Source organism: Capricornis sumatraensis, chromosome 2 (assembly GCF_032405125.1).
Source record: "Capricornis sumatraensis isolate serow.1 chromosome 2, serow.2, whole genome shotgun sequence".
Taxonomy (NCBI): domain Eukaryota; kingdom Metazoa; phylum Chordata; class Mammalia; order Artiodactyla; family Bovidae; genus Capricornis; species Capricornis sumatraensis.
In genome coordinates, this window is record NC_091070.1 from 199,524,442 (window position 1) to 199,549,317 (window position 24,876).

At 36.9% G+C, this 24,876-nt stretch overlaps 1 protein-coding gene across 2 annotated transcripts in view; it reads right to left on the minus strand.

The window, feature by feature from the left end:
* Window positions 1-273: 273 nt before the first annotated feature.
* Window positions 274-24,876, minus strand: part of CMPK1 (cytidine/uridine monophosphate kinase 1) — a 35,929-nt gene continuing 11,326 nt past the window's right edge. Inside the window, exons 2-6 of one of the 2 annotated variants that reach the window (XM_068965157.1) lie at window positions 8,909-9,055; window positions 4,763-4,915; window positions 3,387-3,463; window positions 3,054-3,150; window positions 274-1,317 (exon numbers count right to left, since the gene is read on the minus strand). In XM_068965157.1, coding sequence (XP_068821258.1) covers window positions 1,276-1,317; window positions 3,054-3,150; window positions 3,387-3,463; window positions 4,763-4,915; window positions 8,909-9,055 — 516 coding nt within the window. In that variant the 3' untranslated portion in view covers window positions 274-1,275. The remainder of the gene's footprint in view (window positions 1,318-3,053; window positions 3,151-3,386; window positions 3,464-4,762; window positions 4,916-8,908; window positions 9,056-24,876) is intronic. The other variant, XM_068965158.1, reaches the window with a different exon arrangement.

A 24,876-nucleotide genomic window follows, 5' to 3' on the forward strand; every position in this document is an offset into this window, starting at 1 on the left:
ATATTTTAATAAATCTCATATTATAAGAACCTTGGATACCACTCTGCATTAGTGATGGCAGAAAAAGATAAGGAGAAAACAAATTTTTCAGAGATTTTTAAAGGAAGAATAAACTTAAGAGAAAATTCCTTTGGATTGTATAGCTCTTTAAAAATTCTCTACCTTTTTCTTCAACATGATGCCAAAAAAAAAAAAAATTTACTGAATAAAAGTAGCCAGAAAGGGAATCAAACATTTATAAGATAAATTTATTATTTTTCTGGCCAAAGTGCAATGATTTTTAAATCTTCTTAAACAACTATGAAAAAAAGTATTCAAGACAATAAAATACAAATGGAAAATTTAACCATTAAATTTCTTCTGCTTTGTACTAAACCCTATACTTAATCTAAAAAATAAACAGAAACATTTTGAAGTATTACTAAAACACTAACCGAATCACTTTTATAAATCTATGTACATGCATTTCAAGGTTCCACTGCTACGAATTTTGTTAAGATCAGTTTAATCATTAATAACATTATATAATAGAGCAAAAGGAACACATGTCGTTAGATGTGATCCCTGACCAATACCCTCAAATTTATATCAGAATAAAGCTGACAATTCTACCAGGCTTTGAACCCCTAGTGCTCCCATCCCAATCCTGGAAGCAAAGACTATGCCCTGTCACACAACTTTGTACAAGCTGCAGTAAAACAAAGTCTAAATTTTCTTACCTTTCTATAGGAAACAGTCAGTTATTTGATAAATACTAAAACACTTCTAAGACTTAATTTTATGAGTTTACCAAACACATTGTGCAAGAACTGACTACACAAAAAGTTCCTTTGGAATTTGGTCCACAAATTCACTTACGCAGGTTGGAAATTTAAAACCTGCAAGGGAAAGAAGACATGGGGAATCCCTAATTCAAACATATTGCAATTACTACAGGGATATTCACACATACTAAAAAGTTTTGCTCACAAAAGGCACAAACTATATAGGGATATTCTTTCTGAATAAAAACAAAGAACTAGTTAATACCCTTCTTGGTTTTGTGAGCACCATAGCTAAGATGAAGTTAGACTCAAATTCACTGTCTACTCTCGTGACCAAAAAAAAAAAAATTTTTTTAATTGAAGATAAAAAATTTAATTTGTCTTACTACATACTTTCCAGTCATTAACTGAGATATAATTATGAAACATTAAAATTGCCTTAAAAGGGGGTTGTGACAGCAGCTATCAAAGCAATATTCAAGCATGATTTCAAGGATGCTTTCAGGTTCAGTTAGCCTTCTTTGTCAAAAATCTTCACAACTTCATCAAAAACCTAAAATGGAAAAAAGATAATAATTTAAAAAAGCAGATATTGTTAAAACATCATATGGCTAAGTACCTGATAAAACAGTAAATTTTATATTAATTTTCAAAATGGATCATTAAAAAACATAATTTCTTAGTTTCATCTGCTTTACTTTAGATAGTAGTATAATATCATAAATAATACATATAAAATTATGAATATGATACTTCAATTTTATTAGTGCTTTTAGAACAAAACAAACTTCTTAACAGGCTACCAATAACATGATAGAAAGTAAACTAAAGTGCCTTATCTTCCTGGTTCTGATTCTAAAACACTATGTCTTCTAATGTATTCAGTTCAGTTCAGTTGCTCAGTCGTGCCCGACTCTTTGCGAGCCCATGAATCACAGCACGCCAGGCCTCCCTGTCCATCACCAACTCCCAGAGTTCACTCAAACTCATGTCCATTGAGTCGGTGATGCCATCCAGCCATCTCATCCTCTGTTGTCTGCTTCTCCTCCTGCCACCAATCCCTCCCAGCATCAGGGTCTTTCTCAGTGAGTCAACTCTTCGCATGAGGTGGCCAAAGTATTGGAGTTTCAGCTTCAGCATCAGTCCCTCCATTGAACACCCAAGACTGATCTCCTTTAGGATGGACTAGTTGGATCTCCTTGCAGTCCAAGGGACTCTCAAGAGTCTTCTTCAATACCACAGTTCAAAAGCATCAATTCTTTGGCACTCAGCTTTCTTCACAGTCCAACTCTCACATCCATACATGACCACTGGAAAAACCATAGCCTTGACTAGACGGACCTTCATTGACAAAGTAATATCTCTGCTTTTATTACCTCACCTTTATAGGAAGCGGACACGGATAATAAGTCAGAAATGACTATATGATATACAGAAAAAAAAAAAAAGGTCCGGGGTTAAGAGTCCACCTTTCAATGTAGGTGACACAAGTTTGATCCCTGGTTGGGGAACTAAGATCCCACATGCCACGTGGCAACTAAGCTGTGCACTGCGGCTACTGAGCCCATGAACTCCAACTAGAGAGGCCATGAACCACAGCTAGAGACACTGCATGCCCCAGTGAAAGATCCTGCGCACCGTAACTGAGACCCAACAGAGTCAAAAGTAAGCAAATTAAAAAAAAAAAAAAAAAAAAAGGTCCAGAGGAAGATGATTCAGGGAATCAGAGACACTAGAACTTAAGAGAAACTGAAAATAGTGACTGAACACTGAAGGCTTGCAAACCACAGTTCAGGGACCACTGATTCATGAAGGAAGAGACAAGCGTTGAGTTGTGGAAAGCCTGCACCTCTGGAGCTACATACTCTGGAAGGATGGAAGTGGTGAAAACAGTTGGGGCGATTCAGCTAGATGATTTCATGTTACAGATTTTTAAAAAATGATCATGGTCCAAATCACAGCTCTGAAGATGCCAATTTTCCAGTGCTCAAAAAAAGTTGGAAATAATAAACCACCTACTTCTTACAAAGAACAAGTCCGAAACTGTAAAACCCACTTTAGACTCTATTCAAAAATATACCTGAAACTAACACAATATTGTAAGTCAATAAAACATACATATTTCAATTAGAAAAAAAAGAAAAAGCTTAGCATTTCCTTCAGTCTCCAGTGTTCTGAAAACCAAAATAATCTGTCATAACACTGTATTTCTTTTTCTCCTGCATACTGCTTGCCTCCCCGCCCAAAATCACATTTTACTTCACTTTTAGGCAGGCTAGGGGTACTCACTTCATCAACAGATTTAGAAGCATCTATTTTCTTGACTTTCCCCATTTCTTCATACAAGTCAATAATTGGCTTTGTTGACTGAAGATAGGTTTGAATTCTGCAAAAGAACCAGATATTGCAAGGTCCTAAGTATACTTCTCTCCCTGGTTATAGATCAGGGGACAATACAGAATAAAATCCAAATGATACCCTCCCTTATCATCTTCTTAGACAAGCCATTCTATATTTAAGCGTGGCATTTTCTTTTTCTGGACCAAAATGCGTTAAGTGTAGAATCTGTTACTCAAGTTCCAAACTGCGGCACAGTGGCTATGGGTAAGAACCGCAAAGTACCTCTTTTCCAAGCTCTCTCTGTTGTCATCACTTCTGCCACTGCTCTTTCCCCTCTCAAGACATCGTTCAATGCAGATCTAAAAACAGAAATATATAAAAAGTTATTTTTTAAAAGATATTAATTTGGCAGTCTTTTGGCAATCTTTTAAACCTGAAAAGAGAAGAAAGTTTGAAGAGATTACCAACAAAACCTTGCTTTAAACCCAATGTGTCTAATTCATTAATCAACATGCAAAGTTGAAACATGTGGTTCAATTTATATAAACTAGGTTAAATAAGTACAGAGCATAATAAGAATTCATTCATGACTCAGTTTTTCCTGTGTATTTTTTTTTCAAACCGCAATAAAAAGATGATCTCTATATGTGTATGGTTCCACCTAGGATATATTATTAACTTATTAGGTATGAATTACATGCCTCAAACTTTGTTCCATTTTTGCTTATTTTCAGTAATTCCATAAATATCTAAATATCTGAGTCAACATATTTGCATTTGAATAAAGTATCCCTTGTTAATCGTGAATAAACATTCCTTAGTTATAAAGCTGTGGTAACATTCTAAAAGTAACTTTGAAGAATAAGTGAAAACATATTTTTGGGGGTTGGAAGAAGAGAGTTACGTTTTAAAACAACTCAAAAGCTGCAGCAAGTCTCTCTACCACAAGCACATTTGCAATTCAACTTAAGAATAGTCAACTTCCTTCAAGGCACTACTGCTGATTCTTATTCTTTCAGGCTGTTGGCATTAATTTAATAAAGTTTATATTACAGCTGTCAAACAGAGTCAGGTCTTTTAATTAAATGATTCCCCACCCCCCTCAAAAAAAAAGGATTCTAAGAAATTCATTCAGCTATTCAAAAGTATGTCTGAGTATGTTATTAGAAGTGCCAGAAAGAAAAAGTCTTCTTTCCTGCTTTTTTCAGTATCATTTCACTCTTAAAAGACAAATCAGGCTATCTTAGATGTTTCTTTAAAAAAGAAAGATTCCCCAACTTTCCCAAAATGTGTTTCTTTTCCACTAAGCAACACTCTAAGGCAAGATACTCTCTGATAATAGTGTCTACTCAAGAAGTAACAGTGCAGCTTCATTACCTAATATTATTATATGAGTCAATTCTTAATTCAAAACAAAACAAGCTCTTGTCATTTTGAAAATAAGGCAAATTTTAGGCCCACAAGGTTGCTGATGCCAAACAGCTTTCAATAATTCAACAGTAAGGCAGTGCTGTTCTGTCCATCCAACTTACCAGTTCAAAAAATACTATTGCCAATATAAAATGTAAATATAAGTAAAATAAATCACTTTCTTTTTCTCTAATAGTTGACCACCAGCTGTTTAAAAGCCCATGTTGGCAGATGAAGATTTTCATTACCTCATTATTACAGTCAAAAAACAAAACAAAAGATACATCAGCTTTCCCATCCATGGTCTTATTCCAGCCTTGAAGGTTGTCCTGATTTCTTGGAAACCCATCAATCAAGAATTTATTCTTCTGAGCATTGGCCGCCATTATCTGATCCATTTCCTAAGAAAAAAGGAAGATGTGAATTCAATGCTACATTAACAAAATGCAATTTCTTAAGCAGAGTATGTTTTATTATTATTCTTTAAATTGTAAATGTGGAGGGTACACAGGAAAAAAAAATTTTAAGGAAATAACATGTTTGCCTCCAGCCGGCAAGAGTTATGGATATGTATCCCTCTCCCATTTTATACACATACACACACTTTTTTTTTTCTATAGTTTAAAATTTTTATTTAGTAAGCATATATTATTTTCATGAAATTATTAACAGCAAGAAAAGAAAAATAAGCATTAATCAATATTCTTGCTCCAGCCACTAGAGACCCATATCTTACTTTCCTTTTCCTCTTCCCAAGTCATTTAGCTATGGTAGGAAGTACACTGCTTCTATAGGTACTCAGATTCTCTGCAGTAATTCAAGTACAACTGCAAAAATCTTTGGACATATAAAGAGATTGTTAGCATTAATTATTAGTGTAGGAGTCAATACTTTTTTTTTTTCCATAACTGAAGGGAATTTAAACCTAAATGCCACTGGCTATCCCAAAACACAGGTAGCAAGAGAAACAATACATTCAGAAAGATAGCAAGAAATTATTTCACCATCCTCTGCCAAAGTCTGAATTCAGGTAGAATGTAGAAATCTGTGAATGGGAGATACAGATCTTGAATCTCTAAATTCTTTTCACTATCAACCACCATGGGATAAGCACAGATGTCTGACTTTGGAAAATTCCAGAGGACTCTCTATTCTAAAGCAAACCAACAACCAGTTCCCTCAGTGCTCAAACAATCCTGGTTCCTCAAGAACAATGGCTGTCAGGATGTAAAGTCTTTTATCTAGGGTTGGCTTTATCCTAGCCTCTAGCATCTCCAATATTCAGTAAACTCTCACAGAATGCTTTTGTGTCCCTGCTATAGCATTTTTATCCCAACTATGGTAGTAGAAGATATCTGAAGAGGCACACTGATACTCTACTCACTCAACATACACTCATTCAAGGTTTAACCATCACGGAACATGAAGAGCAAGGTCATGGCCTCTGGGAGGCTTATAGTCCAGTGGTTAACAAATATGTGTAAGTCAATGTGCTAAGTTCTATACTGAGGTATGCAAGGATGCTGTGATAAAACCAAGAAGCCGGCACAAACTACCTGTGAAACCGCCAGAAAGAGTTTTACTGAAGGGATGGCAGTGAAGCTGAATTCTGAATAATAAAATGGCAGGCAGGCAGGGATCAAGGTACTCCAGAACGTGTCAACTGGATGTTAAAGGCTCAGAAATGAGGAAGCATACCAGCTTTGATGAATCTGAAATAAGCGGGCAGAGGTGAACCTCAGGATGCATGTAGAGAGTGGCAGGAGATGTGACTAGAAAGTTGCTTTTTCAGTCGCTAAATCATGTCGACTCCATGAGACCCCTTGGCCTGTAGCACACCAGGCCTCCCTCTCCCTCACCATCTCCCAAGTTTGCCCAAGTTCATGTCCATTGAACTGGTGATGCCATCCAACCATCTCTTCCTCTGCCGCCCTCTTCTCCTTTTGCCTTCAATCTTTTCCAGCATCAGGGTCTTTTCCAACGAGTTGACTGTTTGCATCATGTGGCCCAACTATTGGAGTTTCAGCTTCAGCATCAGCTCTTCCAATGAGTATTCAGAGTTGATTTCCCTTAGGATTGACTGGTTTGATCTCCTTGCTGTCCAAGGGACTCTCAAAGAGTCTTCTCCAGCACCACAATTTGAAAGCATCAATTCTTTCCTGTTCAGCCTTCTTTATGGTCCAACTCTCTCTCACATCCATATATGATTATTGGAAAAGCCATAGCTTTGACTATATGGACTTTGTTGGCAAAGTGATGTCCTTGCTTTTTAATACGCTATCTAGATTTGTCATAGCCTTCCTTCCAAGAAGCTAGACTAGAAGGGTAAAGCTAGACTAGAAAGTGGGTAGGGCCAAAATTAGTGAAGAACTTGTTGTACCACACTAAGCATTTGGTTCTTATTCTGCAAACAATACAGGACCACTGAGAAATTTTAAGCAGTAGAAGAACATGTTCCCATCACCTTAAAAAAAACAAAACAAACTCTGACCACACCATAAAGGATGAGTCAGGGGACAAAGATGGATCAAAGGCAAAAGACTAATGATAAGGCTCTAGTGATGGTCCAAGCAAGAAAAAAAAGGAGCTGAATTAAGATGATAGCAGTAATTAAGAAAAAATGCTAAACAGAAGAGAGGGTAAAGAGAAAGATAATTGAAAGGACCTACTCACTGAACAGATTTGGGAAAGTAAGGAAGAGGTGGACATAAAGGATAGATCCCGGATTGCTGGCCTGGGCAGCTGAGTAGATGGCAGAACCATTAACCAGGATAGGAAATAAAGGGTGATCACATTTTAGATGACACAGTCAGCCTTTGGCATGATGATTTTGAGACACTCGTTGAGACACTCAGACGGATGCCTAATAGTTAGAAACATAGATCTGGAGTTCAGAAAAAAAGATTTGTGCTAGAGTTACAGATTTTGGTATCATTGCTGCTGCTAAGTCGCTTCAGTCGTGTCCGACTCTGTGCGACCCCAGAGACGGCAGCCCACCAGGCTCCCCTGTCCCTGGGATTCTCTAGGCAAGAACACTGGAGTGGGTTGCCATTTCCTTCTCCAATGCATGAAAGTGAAAAGTGAAGGTGAAGTCGCTCAGTCGTGTCCGACTCTTCGCGACCCCATGGACGGCACCCCACCAGGCTCCTGGGTCCATGGGATTTTCCAGGCAAGAGTACTGGAGTGGGGTGCCATTGCCTTCTCCGTTGGTATCATTAGCACAGGGAAAACTTTGGGCATGGATAACACCATCCAGCAAGAAATGTATAAAATAAGAGGTGAACCAAGGATGAAACCTGAGAAGCATTATGGTTTACAGAAGACTTATCAAAGGAGACTTAAGAAATAGCAGTCACTGAAGGAGGAAGATAATCAAGAGACACTGTGTCACAGAGAACAAAGGAGGAACGAGTTTCAAAAAGACAGTAAGTTAAAAGAAAAATGACTGAAAATATCCCCTAGATTTGATAGAGAAGATCACTGGTAACATCAGAATAGTTTAAGTGAAAATGGAAATAGAATCTTAGAGCCAAGAGCTGAAGAGCAGAAACGGAAAAAAGTAAAAAATATAGACTACTCTTTCACAACTAGGCATAAAACTAGAGAAAGGGCATTACACTCAGAGAATAAGGAGAGGATTTTGTTACTATGAATAGTAGCAGGTTACTCTAATCTCTGAGACAAGAGATAAGAATGTGTGTGAATGAGCCACTCTTCAAGTTTCTCTGGTTCCAATCAGAAGCTCATACATCTCTTTTCCATCAACTTTCAACTATTTGTTGCTGTTCCCACTTGTCCATTTCTCCTTCACATTTCTTGTATGTGAAAATACCTATTAAAGACTATAATCTTGAGAATATGTAGTGGAGAGTCATGTAGACCCAATGTATCTGGTTTTTAGATGGGACCTATTTTAGTCTGATAGTTGTTAAGTCTCAGCATTTCGCACTGAAGATGGTGATGAATGTACCAGAAAAGGAAACATCACAACTGAGAGAATGGCAACAATGGGAGAGTCATGGGAGGGAGGGACGGGGGAAGAAAGGAAGGAAACAGAAAAGAGAAAGGAGGAGGGGGGAGAAGAAGAGGAGGAGAAAAGGAAGGAGAAACAGAAACAGAAGGAGGATGGACCGTCTGCACGCTGGGAAGGGTCAAGTGCACACATACGAATGTTGAGTTGTAGCTGATCCTAGACCACGGTAGGGAATGTTTCCTACCGTCCAATTTCTTCCCAGGTGAAAGCAGAATTTCCAGTTCTGCCATTCTCGAATACCATGACCACCCTCCACAAGCAAGAAATTCAATACTCTAATTTTTCCATTACTCAAAGAAAGGGAAGATTTAATTTCTCATTTCCTTGTTGGTTTAAACTGGCTGGCATTCACACTCCTTACCCTCCTTAACAAACTGATGGTTATCTCAACTGGCACAATCTTTCCATCTTTAATGTACTTTTCAATGAGTTCACCATACTGTGACTCTGGGTTTTTCCTTTCATCACGGAGAAGTTCTCCTGCAGAAAGGTGTGTGTAGCCATATTTCTGAAAGAAAAAAACACATAGAAAAAAATCAAAATACATTCAACCCAGTGATATGATAGCACTATTGCTTTTTTCCCTTCATAGAAATTTCTATATTCTAATTTTTCTACAACAAACAAGCTTTGCTTATATAATAAATAATAAGGAAAAATTTTAGAGAGATTTCATACAATCCTGTTTGCTTAAAAAATATCCTTAACCTACATAGGGCATGGTAGCTATAATGTTCAAAATCATGCAATCATCCCAAAATTTATAGAACTATTCAAGGATTATTTCATTATATACCTTCACAAATACAAAGTTTAAATGTAATCAAGAATATTCAAAGAAAGGCCTAAAAAAATCTATATAATTCAAGGCAATCCCCCCAAATCTTACCACAGTTGGCTGTACCCACCTTCTGTAAAATCTTTCCTTTCCTTCCTTAAAATCAATACATCTAAACTGCACTTGTCGGTACTTACACAAACCCCATTCTTCTGCTTTGTTATTTTTCTCAGTAAACAGTACAAGTCCTAACCCCTCCACAAAATTAGCTTTCCTGACCACTCTGGAGAGTGGACACACAATTAAATAGTGTCTTAGCGTATCACTGTCTCTCCATCTAGATCAGTATTTTCCTTATCATTCTCAAAGTCCATTTCCTACCTCTCTAGATGTGACTAGAGAGGTCTCATCTGTAAAATGGGAATACAGATACCTATTTTATAATTTAGTAGTGATGATTAAATGAGATAATGTATGTAAAATGCCAACAATTATCTCCTTGCCATCATGAAGATACTTAAATAATTTGCAAACATTTTTGTCCTGTATATACATACCATCTTATATTATTATATATATGTTTGTGTGCGTGTATATGTATTCACTTTAGATAGACCAATCAAATGACTTAAGTGAGATAATAGATATGAGTACATTGCAAACGGTCAGTAGTACAGTAGTAGTATGGCCAGTAGTATGACTGTGATGACTATATTACTGAGGATTTACAAATGATGTCTTAGGTCAGGGTATAGGGTGATAGTTGAACTATTACATAATTTGATATAGCGTTATTCTGCCACTTCTGCATGGTTAGAATGTGAAACCAATACAGATCTGAGAGACAAAGCTTCTTCCCCCACATGGACTTGCATGTTTCCTTTTATTAAATCAAAAGAGCTACAAAATCTATTCTTAAAATCTATTTTTACTCTCAAATATCAGGATATTGAGATCTATATTCAATGTTCAGTTACAACAATCATCACATCCCAAACTCTTAAAACTCCCTAAATGAGTTTTTATCTCATCCCTATTAAATGTACAGTAAATATTTGATAAATTTTATCTTTAGTTTCAATGTTAAGATTTGAGACAGTTCACACTCCCACCATTCTCCTTCCAAAATAAAATGTTTCTATTATACATTTTACAAAAAAATAACTCTCTCAATTATTCATGCTATAGCGAGTTTTCTGTGTTTTTCTCTTTTTTTGGACTGCAGGAGCCACACATTCTTTACCCCTTTTCCATTTCTAAAAATTGCTGGCTAAACTTGCTCTTGTTTACTAAAAGTAAGCTAACAATAAAGTAGTCAGCAAAGGAAAACAAACTCTAAATAGCTTATTTGCTGACTAAAATTGGATATAAAGTTTGATGAGAATAAACAAATCCACAGCATTGCTCATGCCTCTCTTAGGCATATAGCTCCTTGCATTAGAAGAAATGATCAAAAGTATATTCAGTTGTTGTAACAGGCTTTTAAAAACACTCCCATCATTTACAGAAAACGGAAATAAATACAAAAGTACCTATTTAAACTGTGATTTTAAAATTATCTTCACACCACACCATTTTAAAATGCCGATTTTTTATCACTAAGTATAAGCTATACCAAGTATACTTTTGAAAAATGAGTATGGAAAAGACTTTATTGAAAAAAATGAGATGTGACCTACTTTGCCATTTACTATGTACGAATTTCAGAAAGCATTTTGCAACTACTGTCCACAAAATTTTATAGCAGCTTCATTTCCCACTGCTTACTTTGGCTCCTACTTGGAAGTCTATGCTTGCCGGATGCTTTCATCTGGTCTAGAGATTATAGCATATGGTTATATTGAATAAATGCAGAGATAAACAGTACTACACAATGGCAAACACTCAGTGAAACACCAACAATACAGACTGCTCTGTACAGATCGCTTGGATGTAGGAACAACACGTACATTTAGAAACCCAGCTAGTAATTAAGAAATTAGTATACACACTTTTTGTTTCCTCACACTGAAGAGCTCAAATTTGCAAGCTTATACTACATTATAACGAGTTTTGGTATGCCACTTTTAAAAAAGAGAGACTAGCTGTAAATTGTAGAAGCGTACAAATGTTTTCTTAAAAACTACATAAAAAACAACCTTATTTGCAAAGTTCAAGGAGACAAGCAATTTAAATAAATATTATCATGTCAAACCTGTATATGTATCTTTCTATTTCTCATCTACATTCCAGTTTACAAAAACTATTCTATTTACCAGTTACTTTTTTATACTATATTTTTCTTAAGGATTTTGCTGAAGCTTTCCTCTTACCACAGAGTTTCTACAACAAAAAAGCAACTATCACTTACACACTAGTTATTATGGCATTTAATAATAGGTAGACTTTAAACAGCATGTTTTCAAAGCATTCTGCTGTCATTAAGTAGTCACCGATGCCAATTTTGAGGAAAGCAAGAATGGCTATTTCTCAGGCTTAATCAAAACGTTTTCACATTCTCTGAAATTTCCTAGTAATTAAAATCTAGTAGGTTACTAATTATAGCCTTAAGAGCAACATTCAAACCACAGCAGGTTATAAATACTATAAACTATAATAACTGCAATTACAAGCTACTATTCAGCTAAAAATAGTAGTTTTCTAGTGACAAATGTATAAACAATTCATTTATTAGAGAAATCGTTTAAATTTTTACTTTCATATTCTTCTTTAAGATGAGAAACAACTTAATAACTTCTACAAATCAGGCACTAAGATTAGGAGAGAGGAAAAAAGCACTTCTTCTCAACAAGCACAGAATAGCACCCTATGTTACTACAACTAGATAAATGTTGACAACTTCATAGTATCAAATCTCAAATCATCTCAATAACTTCTCTTTCTGTCTTTCTAAATTCAGGTAATGTCATTCTATGTGAATAAAAATAAAAAGAAAAACAATCAAGACCACAACAATAGGAAAAAAAAAAACCAACAAGTTCAAGGTACAAATGATGCATAAATGGCAAGTCCTTGGGGGCAGGAAGAAACCCAGATGCCAGGCAATTCCTCTTGTGAGTATGGCAATTAGAAAGTAGAGGGAACGCAGCAGAGATAGCAGATACAGATATATTTTTAAAGTAACCAAATGAGTTAAAACTGTTGGTGTCCTTTAAGCAGCTGACACATGTATGAAGCATCTAAGTTTACTTTGCACTCCCTGTAAGATTCAGGAACTTTAAAAATCTAGTTCTGATTCTGTACTATGAACAATGCACCTTCAGCATAACGCCTAGAAATGCTACCTGGGGCCATTCAGACTCACCGATTTGGCACTTGTTGCAAGCAATAGCTTTAGAGCTTAGGGCATCCCAGCAACATTTCGTGTAAGGCTATCATTTACTTCAAAGGCTTTTCCAATAGAACTTCTTCCAATTACTGAAATGTATGACTAGCAGTTTTCAGTAACTTTATCTGCAAGCCTTGGAGAACTTACTTTGCTGCTAAGTCACTTCAGTCGTGCCCGACTCTGTGCGACCCCACAGACGGCAGCCCACCAGGCTCCCCCGTCCCTGGGATTCTCCAGGCAAGAACACTGGAGTGGGTTGCCATTTCCTTCTCCAATGCATCAAAGTGAAAAGTGAAAGTGAAAGTGAAGTCGCTCGGTCGTGTCTGACTCTTCGCAACCCCATGGACTATAGCTCACCAGGCTCCTTCGTCCATGGGATTTTCCAGGCAAGAGTACTGGAGTGGGTTGCCATTGCCTTCTCCAATGCATGAAAGTGAAAAGTGAAAGTGAAGTCACTCGGTCGTGTCTGACTCTTCGCAACCCCATGGACTATAGCTCACCAGGCTCCTCCATCCATGGGATTTTCCAGGCAAGAGTACTGGAGTGGGTTGCCATTGCCTTCTTACTTTAGACTGTAAGAACTGCTGTACAGTGCTCAGATGCTTAAAACTGGTCAACTGTTTAGGGTTCTTCCAGTTTTACCCAGAGAGGGTTAGAAAAAGGATTATTATTATCATCACCATTATATGGACGTTAGGAAAGAGAGAAAGAGGTGTGGATAGAGAGAAAGAAAGGGAGGGGGTAGAAAAGAGGAAGGAAGGAGGGATGAAAGGAAGGAAAGAAGACTGAGCAACTCCATCCAGTGGGAGAAAGGCTAAAAAGAGTATCTGAATCAAATTGCTAGCGGATTTTCAACCTCATTTTTAGTTCGCCCTCACTGTATTTCCAAATATGTACATCACATTTGACCATGCCTATTTAATTACAAATCGGCATATTAACTACAAACTATGAAAGTTATAAACCAAGCTAAATCTTTTCTTAGGCAAAATCTTTAGCAAACAGACTCCAAATTAACATGAAGCATATTTCTTTCTCTAATTAAAGAGTGATATTTTAAAAGCTTACATCCTGCAAAAGAGAAAAGAGGAGGGATATAATCCATTCAACTGTAGACAATTAAAGCACTATTTCATTTTCCTCAATGTTTGCTACTCATGTAAGAAAACCTTAGTTCAGGCAATACGTGGAACTTATTTTAAATCCACAAGTATTTATTGGGTCTCTACAAACTGCCAGGCAAAAACACTAATTTGGGGAGATATTTAGGTTATATTCACAAAGGATTTAATAGTGATTTACATATTTAAAGTGAGTTGAGCTCTACTATTAATTAATAAAGTCAATTTTTCATATTTGCAATAACTTTGCCTAAGGAATTCAGTCTCTACCAGCACTGTCTGCTTGGGAAATGATAAGAAGGTTAGTAGGTTGGTGCAAATGTAATTGCGGCTTTGGACTGTGACTTTTAAATCATTATAACTAGGCTTAAATATGTTTATTAATCAAAATAGGAACCATTACAGTCAACACAATCTTGCCAATGAGAAATAAGTTTATTTCTGTAGCATAAAAATCCATGCTTAGGGATTTGAAGAACTTTTGGAAAGCATTTTCTGCCTCCTGCTGGTTGTGGAAGCATTTTCCCTGCAAAAAGATGTTGAAATGCTTGAAGTAGCAGTAGTCAGTTGGCAAGAGGTCAGGGGAATATGGTGGATGATGCAAAACTCGGTAGCCCAATTCGTTCAACTTCTGAAGCATTGGTTGTGCGACATGCACTCAGGCATTGTGGAGAAGAATTGGGCCCTTTCTGTTGACTAATGCCAGCTGCAGGCACTGCAGTTTTAGGCGCATCGCATCGATTTGCTGAGCATACTTCTCATATGTAATGGTTTTGCCAGGATTCAGAAACTTGCAGTAGATCAGTCAGGCAGCAGACCATCAAACAGTGACTATAACCTTTTTTTGGTGCAAGTTTCGCTGTGAGAAGTGCTTTGGAGCTGCTTGCCAGTCCAACCACTGAGCTGGTCATCGCTGGTTCTTATATGAAATCCACTTTTCATTGCACATCACAACCCGACTGAGAAATGGTTCATTGTTGCTACACAGAGTAAGAGAAGACTTCAAAGAACACTTCAAAATGACAATTTTTTTGATTTGTGGTCAGCTCATAAGGCACCCTCTTACCAAGTTTTTTCACCTTTCCAATCTGTTTCAAATACCAAATGACTGTAGAATGGTCGACGTTGAGTTCTTCAGTAACTTCTTGCATAGTTTTAAGAGGATCAGCTTCAATGATGGCTCTCAATTGGTCGTTGTCAACTTTTGATGGCCAGCCACTATGCTCCTCATCTTCAAGGCTCTCATCTCTTTGTAAAACTTCTTGAACCACCACTGTACTATAAGTTCATTATCAGTTCCTGCACCGAATGTGTTGTTGATGTTGTGAGTTGTCTCCACTGCTTTACAACCCATTTTGAACTCAAATAAGAAAATCATTCAAATTTGCTTTTTGTTTAACATCATTTCCCTAGTCTAAAATAAATATAAAATAAGTAATAAGTCATTAGCTAAGAAACATAAAGCAAAGAAATATGCATTAAAATGTATAACATAACCACATTTATTTAAGAATGTATTTCAATATCAAATAGCAAACTTCAAAAATGCAAAACCACAATTACTTTTGCACCAATCTAACAACAACAAATAAAACTTAAAGAATGGTTGATTTAGAAGCTATGAAACAGACTGTTCTTTCATTTGCGTAGGCCTCAATATTCCTCTAACATTTTGCAGGAGGCGTCTCAGAACACCGAGGACTTTGGCATCTGATTTACATACCAAACGGCCCCTATGGCTACTGTGAATTGGAATTTTCACATTCCAATTTCATTCTAGTTGGTCATTTCCAGTATTTTTATTTCTTTTAAGTCATTTCAGCCATTTGGAATTAATCCACAGTCCCTATATCAGAAAGGGATGGAAAACAATCGAAGATGAAGGAAGATGAGGCCCAGAAACCTCCAGGGATTCCTGGAGATTAGGGGAATATTTTGAAAATTTCCAACATTAATGGATAGGCACAGAGGTCTTATTAATCTTAAACACTTATCTCATTAATTAAATGATCAATTCTTATAGTCACTGCAGAGCCTACAAACAACACACTCACATCAGCACGACACAAATATTGCTGCAGGTGGTCTAAGAGCCTAGAATTCAGGAAATTTATTCAACCTTTCTTAGATCTCAGTTTCTTCACTTCTAAAATAGAAATAACATCTATACTACCAGAAATCATATCTATACCGTACTATACAATCAGCCACTACCAGACATCGTTGTCAGCTGTTGAAGTCAGAAGCCTCTCCTGAAGAACACACTCCTAGAGATGTGGTCTACACTGCTAGATCCAAGACGCACCATGAGAGTACTCAGATCACCGAAGGGTTATAGTGACTTGTATAGGCTATCCTTGGAGCAAAGTCCAAGATAACCAGTGGCTAAACTACAAATTACATACCAATAAAGGTGCAAAGTCAAAGAGTAACTACAGAATAAGAAAAGTATGATACATGAATCCAATTCACCATGCAAATATCCTCAAACACACAGGCTCTAAAAACTGGCATCATAGATGTATTTAAGCACACTAAAAAACTTATGAGAACCTACAACAATCTGTTTATCTTGCTTACTTTCTTCTTATAAACAAACAGGTCAATAGCCTTCCAATCAGCTAGTGATGGCTAATTAGAAAACATACATTTTAAAAGATCCTATTCAAGTCAACTGTACCTCAATTTAAAAAATCCTACACAGTACTAAACAGTACTAAAAACTTAAATTTAGGGATACTAATATGTAAGAATTATATAGAGAAACTAGAAACATTTAAAATCAGTATCATAAAAAGAAGGCATAGATAGATTATGGATAGAAAGATTCAATACAGTAAATATATAAATTTTCCACAAATTAATCTATAAATTGATAGCAACCTCAATCAAAATTCAACTGGGATTATTTATTTTTTAATGAAACTTGATGAGTTGATTCTTAAGTTTAACAGAAGGGGTAAATGTGAGAGAATGACTGAACTCAAAAACAATATTAACAAACACAAAGCTATAGTAATTAAAACAGTATGAAAAATTTTTTTTTTAATTTTAAATGGACGTGAATTTAAAATAAATAAAACAGTATGATACTGGTATAAAAATAGACAAACATAACAGTGAAACTCAACAGAGTCTAAAAACAGACCTAAGTATAAATGGGAATTCAATAAATGATAGTTATTATCTAAAAATCAACAGAGAAAAGATGAACTATTTAATAAATGATACTATGCAACTGGCTACCATCTGAAAAAAAAAATCAGATTCTTGCACATCATATGCAAAACTAAATTTCAGGTAAATTAAAGTTCTAAAACAACACAATGCAAGCAAAACAAAACAACAACAACAAAACCCAATCACAGGATAGTACTGGGGGAAATAAGACTGAGAGAAAGACACTCCAAAATAAGAATCGAAACAGCATGCTTGACCATATGAGTAATAAAAACTTCTGAACAAAGAAAGATAACATAGATATAACCAAATAACAAGCAACAGACTGGGAGAAAATATTTTCACCATACAAAGGTGACAGGGTAATATACACTGTATATAAAGACGTCCTACTAACAAAGAAAAATGCTCAATACAAATGGCAAAGGATAAGAACAAACAATTCAGAGAAAAGGAGAGAACAGACGCTCAACCTTACCGGTAATCACAAAAATGCAAATTAAAGCAAAGTAATTTCATTTTTCACACATCAGATTGGTTAAAATAAAAAGCTGTCTGGCTATGGCAAGGACCAGGGGTTGGGGAGAACCCAGCATCTTGATAGTTTGTGGGAGTGTAAATTGCCTAAGCATTTTTAGAGGGCAATTTGGTAGAGTCTAACAAAATTTAAGTTTGTATACCCTTTGGCTCAGCAATGCCATTTCTAGGAGTTGTGCTACTGAAACAGTTGTACATGTGAATAAAGACACATGTACATGACAGTTTATGTTAGCATCATTTGTAAACAGAAAATCTAAATGCCCACAAATATACGAACAGTTAAATAGATTATTATATATATTATGAATGGAGTAGAGCTATCTACATGTGCTGATATGGAAAGCTAGCCAAGATATCCTGTTAAGCAAAGAAATGCATGGCATGGAACAAAAGGCAATATTTGTGTATGTATTTTTATCTGTGTATAAATATATCAAAAAAGGACCAGAAAGCCACATATAAAAATGCTGATAGGTGATTACATAAGGAGAATAAGCTAAGGTTAATTAGACAGCTTTCAGTTTTTACTTTATGTACTTTCAAATTGTTTGAATCTTCAAAGTACATGTATACATATAAACTTTAAAATTTTTTAATTTAAAAAAGGTTATATTCTATCTACACATCTCTAAATGGCAACTATCACAAAGTAAGGCTGATGATTTAAGTGTTTTATTAATACCAGATCTTAAGAGAACAGCAAAATAAATAGCCTAACATTAGGAATAAATATCTCTACATAAAAAGTTATCCAATTTCATGAAAAAAGAAGAACAGTACCTGCACAATCACAAACTTATTTAGAATTTAAAACTAAATCACTGTTGAGAATAGCAGCAAAAATCAATTCAAATGTTTGGATAAAAATTTCCCTGGAAAGTGATCCATTCCTCAAACAAAGGAGAAACAAAGTATAATATAGCAACCCAGAAACACACTGCATGGGCATGAAGTCAAGAGTCATAGAAGGAGACAGAAAACAGTCCAGTTTTACAGCCTAGAAACAGATGGAAATTTAGAGACACACTGAGTTGAGAGGATCCAAAAGGCACAGCAGCAGAATTTTAAAAGGAAACATATTTCAGTGAAGCCTTACACTAGGCACTTGAGTTCAAAATTATAAGCAGGATGTTCTGGAAATGACACCGCCATGGCAGACAATGTAACCACACTACTTCTAGTTTCCAGAATGACCCCTTGGAGCACTTTCAGAACTTTACTGTGCCAACCTCTCTCAACTGTTTTTTCTTTTCTTTTTTAAGAAAAAGAAAATCAATCTAGCTTAGACAACAAAGAATCATTTTCATTTTTAGTTCATCAACCTGTGCTAATAGGAGGTGTGAAGAAAATCAGTATTTAGCTTTAAAAAGTAGTACATGTTTTTAAAAAAAACTTTGGTATAAAATTTACCTTCATGATTACATTTTTCTTAACTGAAAACTAAAGTCAGTCTACAAATACATATTTTTGATGGTATAGCTATCAAATTCTAGCCCCACCTGGGATTTAACATTGACTACAGACTCTGGAAGTTGGTGATGGACAGGGAGGCCTGGCGTGCTGTGATTCATGGGGTCGCAAAGAGTTGGACACGACTGAGTGACTGAACTGAACAGACAAATTAAAAGACGCTTACTCCTTGGAAGGAAAGTTATGACCAACCTAGATAGCATACTCAAAAGCAGAGACATTACTTTGCCAACTGAGGTCCGTCTAGTCAAGGCTATGGTTTTTCCAGTGGTCATGTATGGATGTGAGAGTTGGACTGTGAAGAAAGCTGAGTGCCAAAGAATTGATGCTTTTGAACTGTGGTGTTGGAGAAGACTCTTGAGAGTCCCTTGGACTGCAAGGAGATCCAACTAGTCCATTCTGAAGGAGATTAGTCCTGGGTGTTTTTTGGAAGGACTGATGCTGAAGCTGAAACTTCAATACTTCGGCCACCTCATGCGAAGGGTTGACTCACTGGAAAAGACTCTGATGCTGGGAGGGATTGGGGGCAGGAGAAGAAGGGGACAACAGAGGATGAGATGGTTGGATGGCATCACCGCCTCAATGGAGGTGAGTCTGAGTGAACTCCGGGAGCTGGTGATGGACAGGGAGGCCTGGTGTGCTGTGATTCATGGGGTCGCAAAGAGTCGGACACGACTGAGCGACTGAGCTGAACTGAACAGACAACTATACACATTTATATAATGCAGAACAGAATATAAGGGATTCTTGTTTCTTGATGAGAATCTGACTTTTTCACATGCAGGAAATGTCCTAATAAGTGATAAGTTTATGGGTAATTTTTATAGAAAACTTTCTTCCCTGCCATAACTACACAAGAGGAAGAATGCTGGAAACCATTTTGCAAAATGGACAACCTCTCTCACCTCTCTAGTCTGACTTGGTGAAAGTTGCTCAGTTGTGTCTGACTCTTTGAGACCCCATGGACTATACAGTCCATGGAATTCTCAGGCCAGAATACTAGAGTGGGTAGTGGTTTAGTCACTAAGTTGTGTCCGACTCTTATGACCCCATGAACTGTAGCCTGCCTTTCCCTTCTCCAGGGGATCTTCCCAGCCCAGGGATGGAACCCAGGTTTCCCACATTGCAGGCGGATTCTTTACCAGCTGAGCCACAAGGGAAGCCCAAGAATACTGGAGTGGGTAGCCTATCCCTTCTCCGGCGGATCTTCCCAACCCAGGAATTGAATGCAGGGGTCTTTGGCATTGCAGGCGGATTCTTTACCAACTGAGCTTAGACCCAGTTATACCCTGGAATCAGTCAAGGAAGTAACACAAATCTATTACTCCCACTCTTCCTTTCTGCCTACACTATCCCCTCTCTCTTCCACCCTCAACTCTCAGTCTCAGGCACAATACAAACGCTCACCAATTATTCCTCTTTTACAGTTTTGGCCTCATTATCAATCTTTTAATCTCTGCATCACAGGCAATAGAAAGCATACTGTATGTCCTAAAGTGCAAGATATCAGACTTCATCAAAACTAAAATTTCTGTGCTTTCAAAGGCACTCCCACAAAAATGAAAATATGACCCACAGGATAGAAAAAAACATTTACAAATAATATATCTGGATAAGGGACTTATACCAAAAAATATTTTTAAAACTTTACAATTTAGTAATAAAAACCACCCAGCTTTAAAAGTTACAAAAGACAGTTTTTAAAATGCAATATTCTGCAGGGAAGAAAAAGGACAAATGATCCAAACAGACATTTCTCCAAAGAAGATATAGAAATGGCCAATAAGTATGGGAAAGTTGCTCAACATCATCAGTCATCAGGGAAATGCAAATCAAAACCACAATGAGATAACAATTCACACCCATTAGGATGGCTATTTATTTATTTTCCTTACACCTTGATTCAAGCAATCTATTCATGTGAATTTCCTCTCCCTGTGTGGTCACTGCAGAAATTTCATTTCGGATGGCTATTTAAAAAAAAAAAAAAGGCCATGTGAGACATGAAAGATACTCACAGCATTAAGTCACTAGGGAAATGCAAGTCAAAACCACAGTAAGATACCACTGTACACCTACTGGAGTGGTGATAATCAATCAAACAAACATAAAATGATAAGTGTTGGTGAAGATAAAGAAACCACACATCATTGGTAGGAAGGTAAAATGGCACAGCTGCTGTGGAAAATAGTTTGGCAGTTCCTCAAACAAATTAAACAGAATTATACGATCCAACAATTCCCCTCCTAGCTATATAACCAAACGACTGAAACAGGTGCTTGTACGTCAATGTTCACTGCAGCACGACTCAAAACAGTGCAAAGGTGGAAGCAAGCGCTCATCCAACGACAGATGAATGGATAAACACTACGTAACATACACATACAGTGAACCACCATACAGCCATAGAAAGGAATGGCTGAAACTTAAAACATTATACTAAGTGAAATAAGCTGTAAAAAAAAAAAAACAAAACACGGGGGAACAAATACTGTATGATTCTACTCACACAATGTACCGAAAACAGGCAAATTCAGAGGCAAAAATTAGACTAGAAGTTACTAGCAGCTGGGGGAAGGGACGAATGGGAAATTATTGCCTAAAGGTAGAGTCTTTGTTTGGTGTGAAGAGAAAGTTTTAGAAATCGTGGTGAAGGTTGCACAACATTATAAATACAATTTATACCACTGAATTACACACTTAAAGTGGTTGAAATAGCAAATTTCATGATATATTTTGTGTGTGTGCTTAGTCGCTCAGTCGTGTCTGACTCTTTGCGAACCCATGGACTATAGCCCGGCCAGGCTCCACTGTCCATGGGGATTCTCCAGGCGAGAATACTGAAGTGGGTTACCATGCCCTCCTCCAGGGCAATCTTCCCAGCCCAGAGACTGAACCCAGGTCTTCTGCATTGCAGGCAGATTCTTTACCATCTGAGCCAGCAGGGAAGCCCTTGATATATTTTATCACGATTAAAAAAAAATTAGTAACATAATAACATATCAAAACCTTTGAACTGTACACTTTAAGTGCATGAGTTGTGTGTTATGTAAATTATATTTCCAAGTTATTTTTTAAAAAACATATAGAATATGATTTCTGAAAAATCAGAAACAAAATTTCTAAAACAAAGAACCAATTAATTAAATAATTGTATGTAATCTACAGAATATGGTATCATCATATAGATTATGTGGTAAAAGTACATTGATTAACATGATAATATGCTTGTGATATTATAAGTAAAAACCAGGTTTCCAGAGTATGAGCCTACTTAAAAAAAATCTCTGGAAATATATGTCCCAAAATATTCATTAATGGTGGTCTTTTCTGGGTGGTAAGATTACTGGTGATTTTTACACTGTTGTTTTACTCATCTGTATTTTCTAATTTTTCTATAATGTATGTGTACTATTTGTATAATTAAAAAGTAACCAAAAGAAAAAGCACTTGCATCGTTAATAAGAGGACGGTTAAGGTATATATACAGGCTTAGCTTATGACTCCCAATCATTAGGTCATTCGCTCCATTTGGCATCGAGTAACCTATTTTGAATATAAAGAGCATTTATACTATAAGCTTTTCCCATTCTAGGATTTTTAAATCTAAGCTAACTCCAAATATTTTCTCTAAGTAGAAAGACCTTTCATATTTGGTAGACTCTAAAACACCACCTTGAGTTTTTAAAAATCTGTAAACTGACTAGTGTGGGTAATCATTTCCTTACGCCATAGTAAACAATGGGAATACAATGCTTCCTCAAACTACTTTAATCTAAATTACTCTTTGATCTCTTTACCATAGGCCCTTTCTAAAATAATGTTACTCTTTACACATTTTACTGAGGGCCATGTACTGTGCTGAACACAGTAGAAGCATTATGGGATTTCATCTCTATAACAACCCAGTGAAGCTGGCATTATTATCATCACTTTACAAATGAAGACACAGAATCAGAAAAGTTAAGCAATATGGCCATAAGCGTCAGACTGATTTGAGCCAACGTTTGATTTCAAAGTCTACATTCTTTCTAATACTATGCTATATTGTAAGAAAGTTGGCTCAACATCCCATTTCTTAAATATTTTTAATTAAAAAAATTCATACATACACAATTGTTCCATTTCAAAAAGCTATTCCTTTCCTCACCTTTACACATACTCTGTTACCATTCTGAAGTTCTATGTAAATATGAAATTCAGTGGGAATTTATTAAGTACAATTCCTTGTGCTCCCATTCATATAGCATACAATGGCAAAGAATACATACCTATTCATAGTGACTGAATAATATATCTCCTGAATGTGACTACAAAGGATTACAGGACTACTACCTAACACTGAAGTCTCGGTATACAGATCTGTTTTAGGGCTGGCCGTCCAGACCATCTACTTTCAAACTCTTCATTTTACAAAAGGAGAAACTGAGATAAGCTGACTTGCTAATTAGCGGAAACTGGCACTTGAACCCAGGTCGTGTGACTTTCAGTGACTATTACGCCACAGTGGACCTCTGAGGTAATTCCTAGGTAACAGACAAGGAGACAGAATCTTGCCATCAAGCTACTGTGGCCTTTGCATGTCAGAATCTGCTGCTGCTGCTGCTAAGTCGCTTCAGTCGTGTCCGACTCTGTGCAACCCCAGAGACGGCAGCCCACCAGGCTCCCCCGTCCCTGGGATTCTCCAGGCAAGTAGGTTGCCATTTCCTTCTCCAATGCATGAAAGTGAAAAGTGAAAGTGAAGTCGCTCAGTCATGTCCGACTCTTTGCGACCCCATGGACTGCAGCCTACCAGGCTCCTCCGCCCATGGGATTTTCCAGGCAAGAGTACTGGAGTGGGTTGCCGTTGCCTTCTATGCAGAATCTGCTAGTGGAAACTAAAACGGAGACTTCCAAGTTGTGGACTTTATCATTTTGTTGTATCCTAGCAGGGAAATGAGATCAGGAACTTTATCCACACACAGAGTCAGGCATATCTGACCCACCACTCAGCCAGACTCTGACCATCCTTGCTTCATTTGCTTCATTCTTGCCTTTTCCCACTCTTGACACCATTTCCACTTGCCTCATCCAATAATCATTCAATAAGTAGCAAATAAAAATTTCCAATTTAAAAACCTAAATTAGGACTTCCCTAGTAACACAGTGGATAAGAATCTGCCTACCAAGGCAGGGGAAATGGGTTGGATCCCTGGTCCAGGAAGACTTCACATGCTCTGGAGCAACTGAGCCTGTGTGCCACAACCACTGAGCTCTAGAGCCTGGGAGCTGCAATCACTGAAATCCATGCCTAGAGCCTGTGCTCTGCAGTGAAGAGTAGTCCCGGCTCACCACAACTAGAGAAAGTACATGCAAAGCAATGAAGACCCAGAATAGCCAAAAATAAATAAATGAAAATTATTTCAAAAATAAAAAACTAAATTAGCCATCAAGTCAATTCCCAATTACATAATATCTGGGCTCTCTTTACTCCCAGTAGACACCAAGAAGAAGAAATTCATGTTATTATCAATATCTACCTAAACTATACTTAATTATAAAGGTAAGTCCTACAGGCCAAATTAAATACACAGAACTTTCCAGGGACAAACACCAACGACTAATACATCATGGAAGTTCCAAACAAAAAATGAGCAAGGAAGGAGTCTTTTTGTGTAGTCCCAAACTGAGCATATTTAATTGCTTGTTTATACCTTAATGATGAATAGAACCAACTTACTGGACTTCTGGAGATGGCTGATGGAAACCAAGCATGGAACCCTGTATTTTTGGGGGGCCCAGTCCCTCCAAGTTTCTGAGAATGGAACATACTAACTGGGGCTTCTTCCTTTACCAAAGTTCAACAAGCAGCAGCAAACTGTCAGCAAACAGTATGTCCAGTCACACCTGTTCTCTATTAAATTCTAAATGCT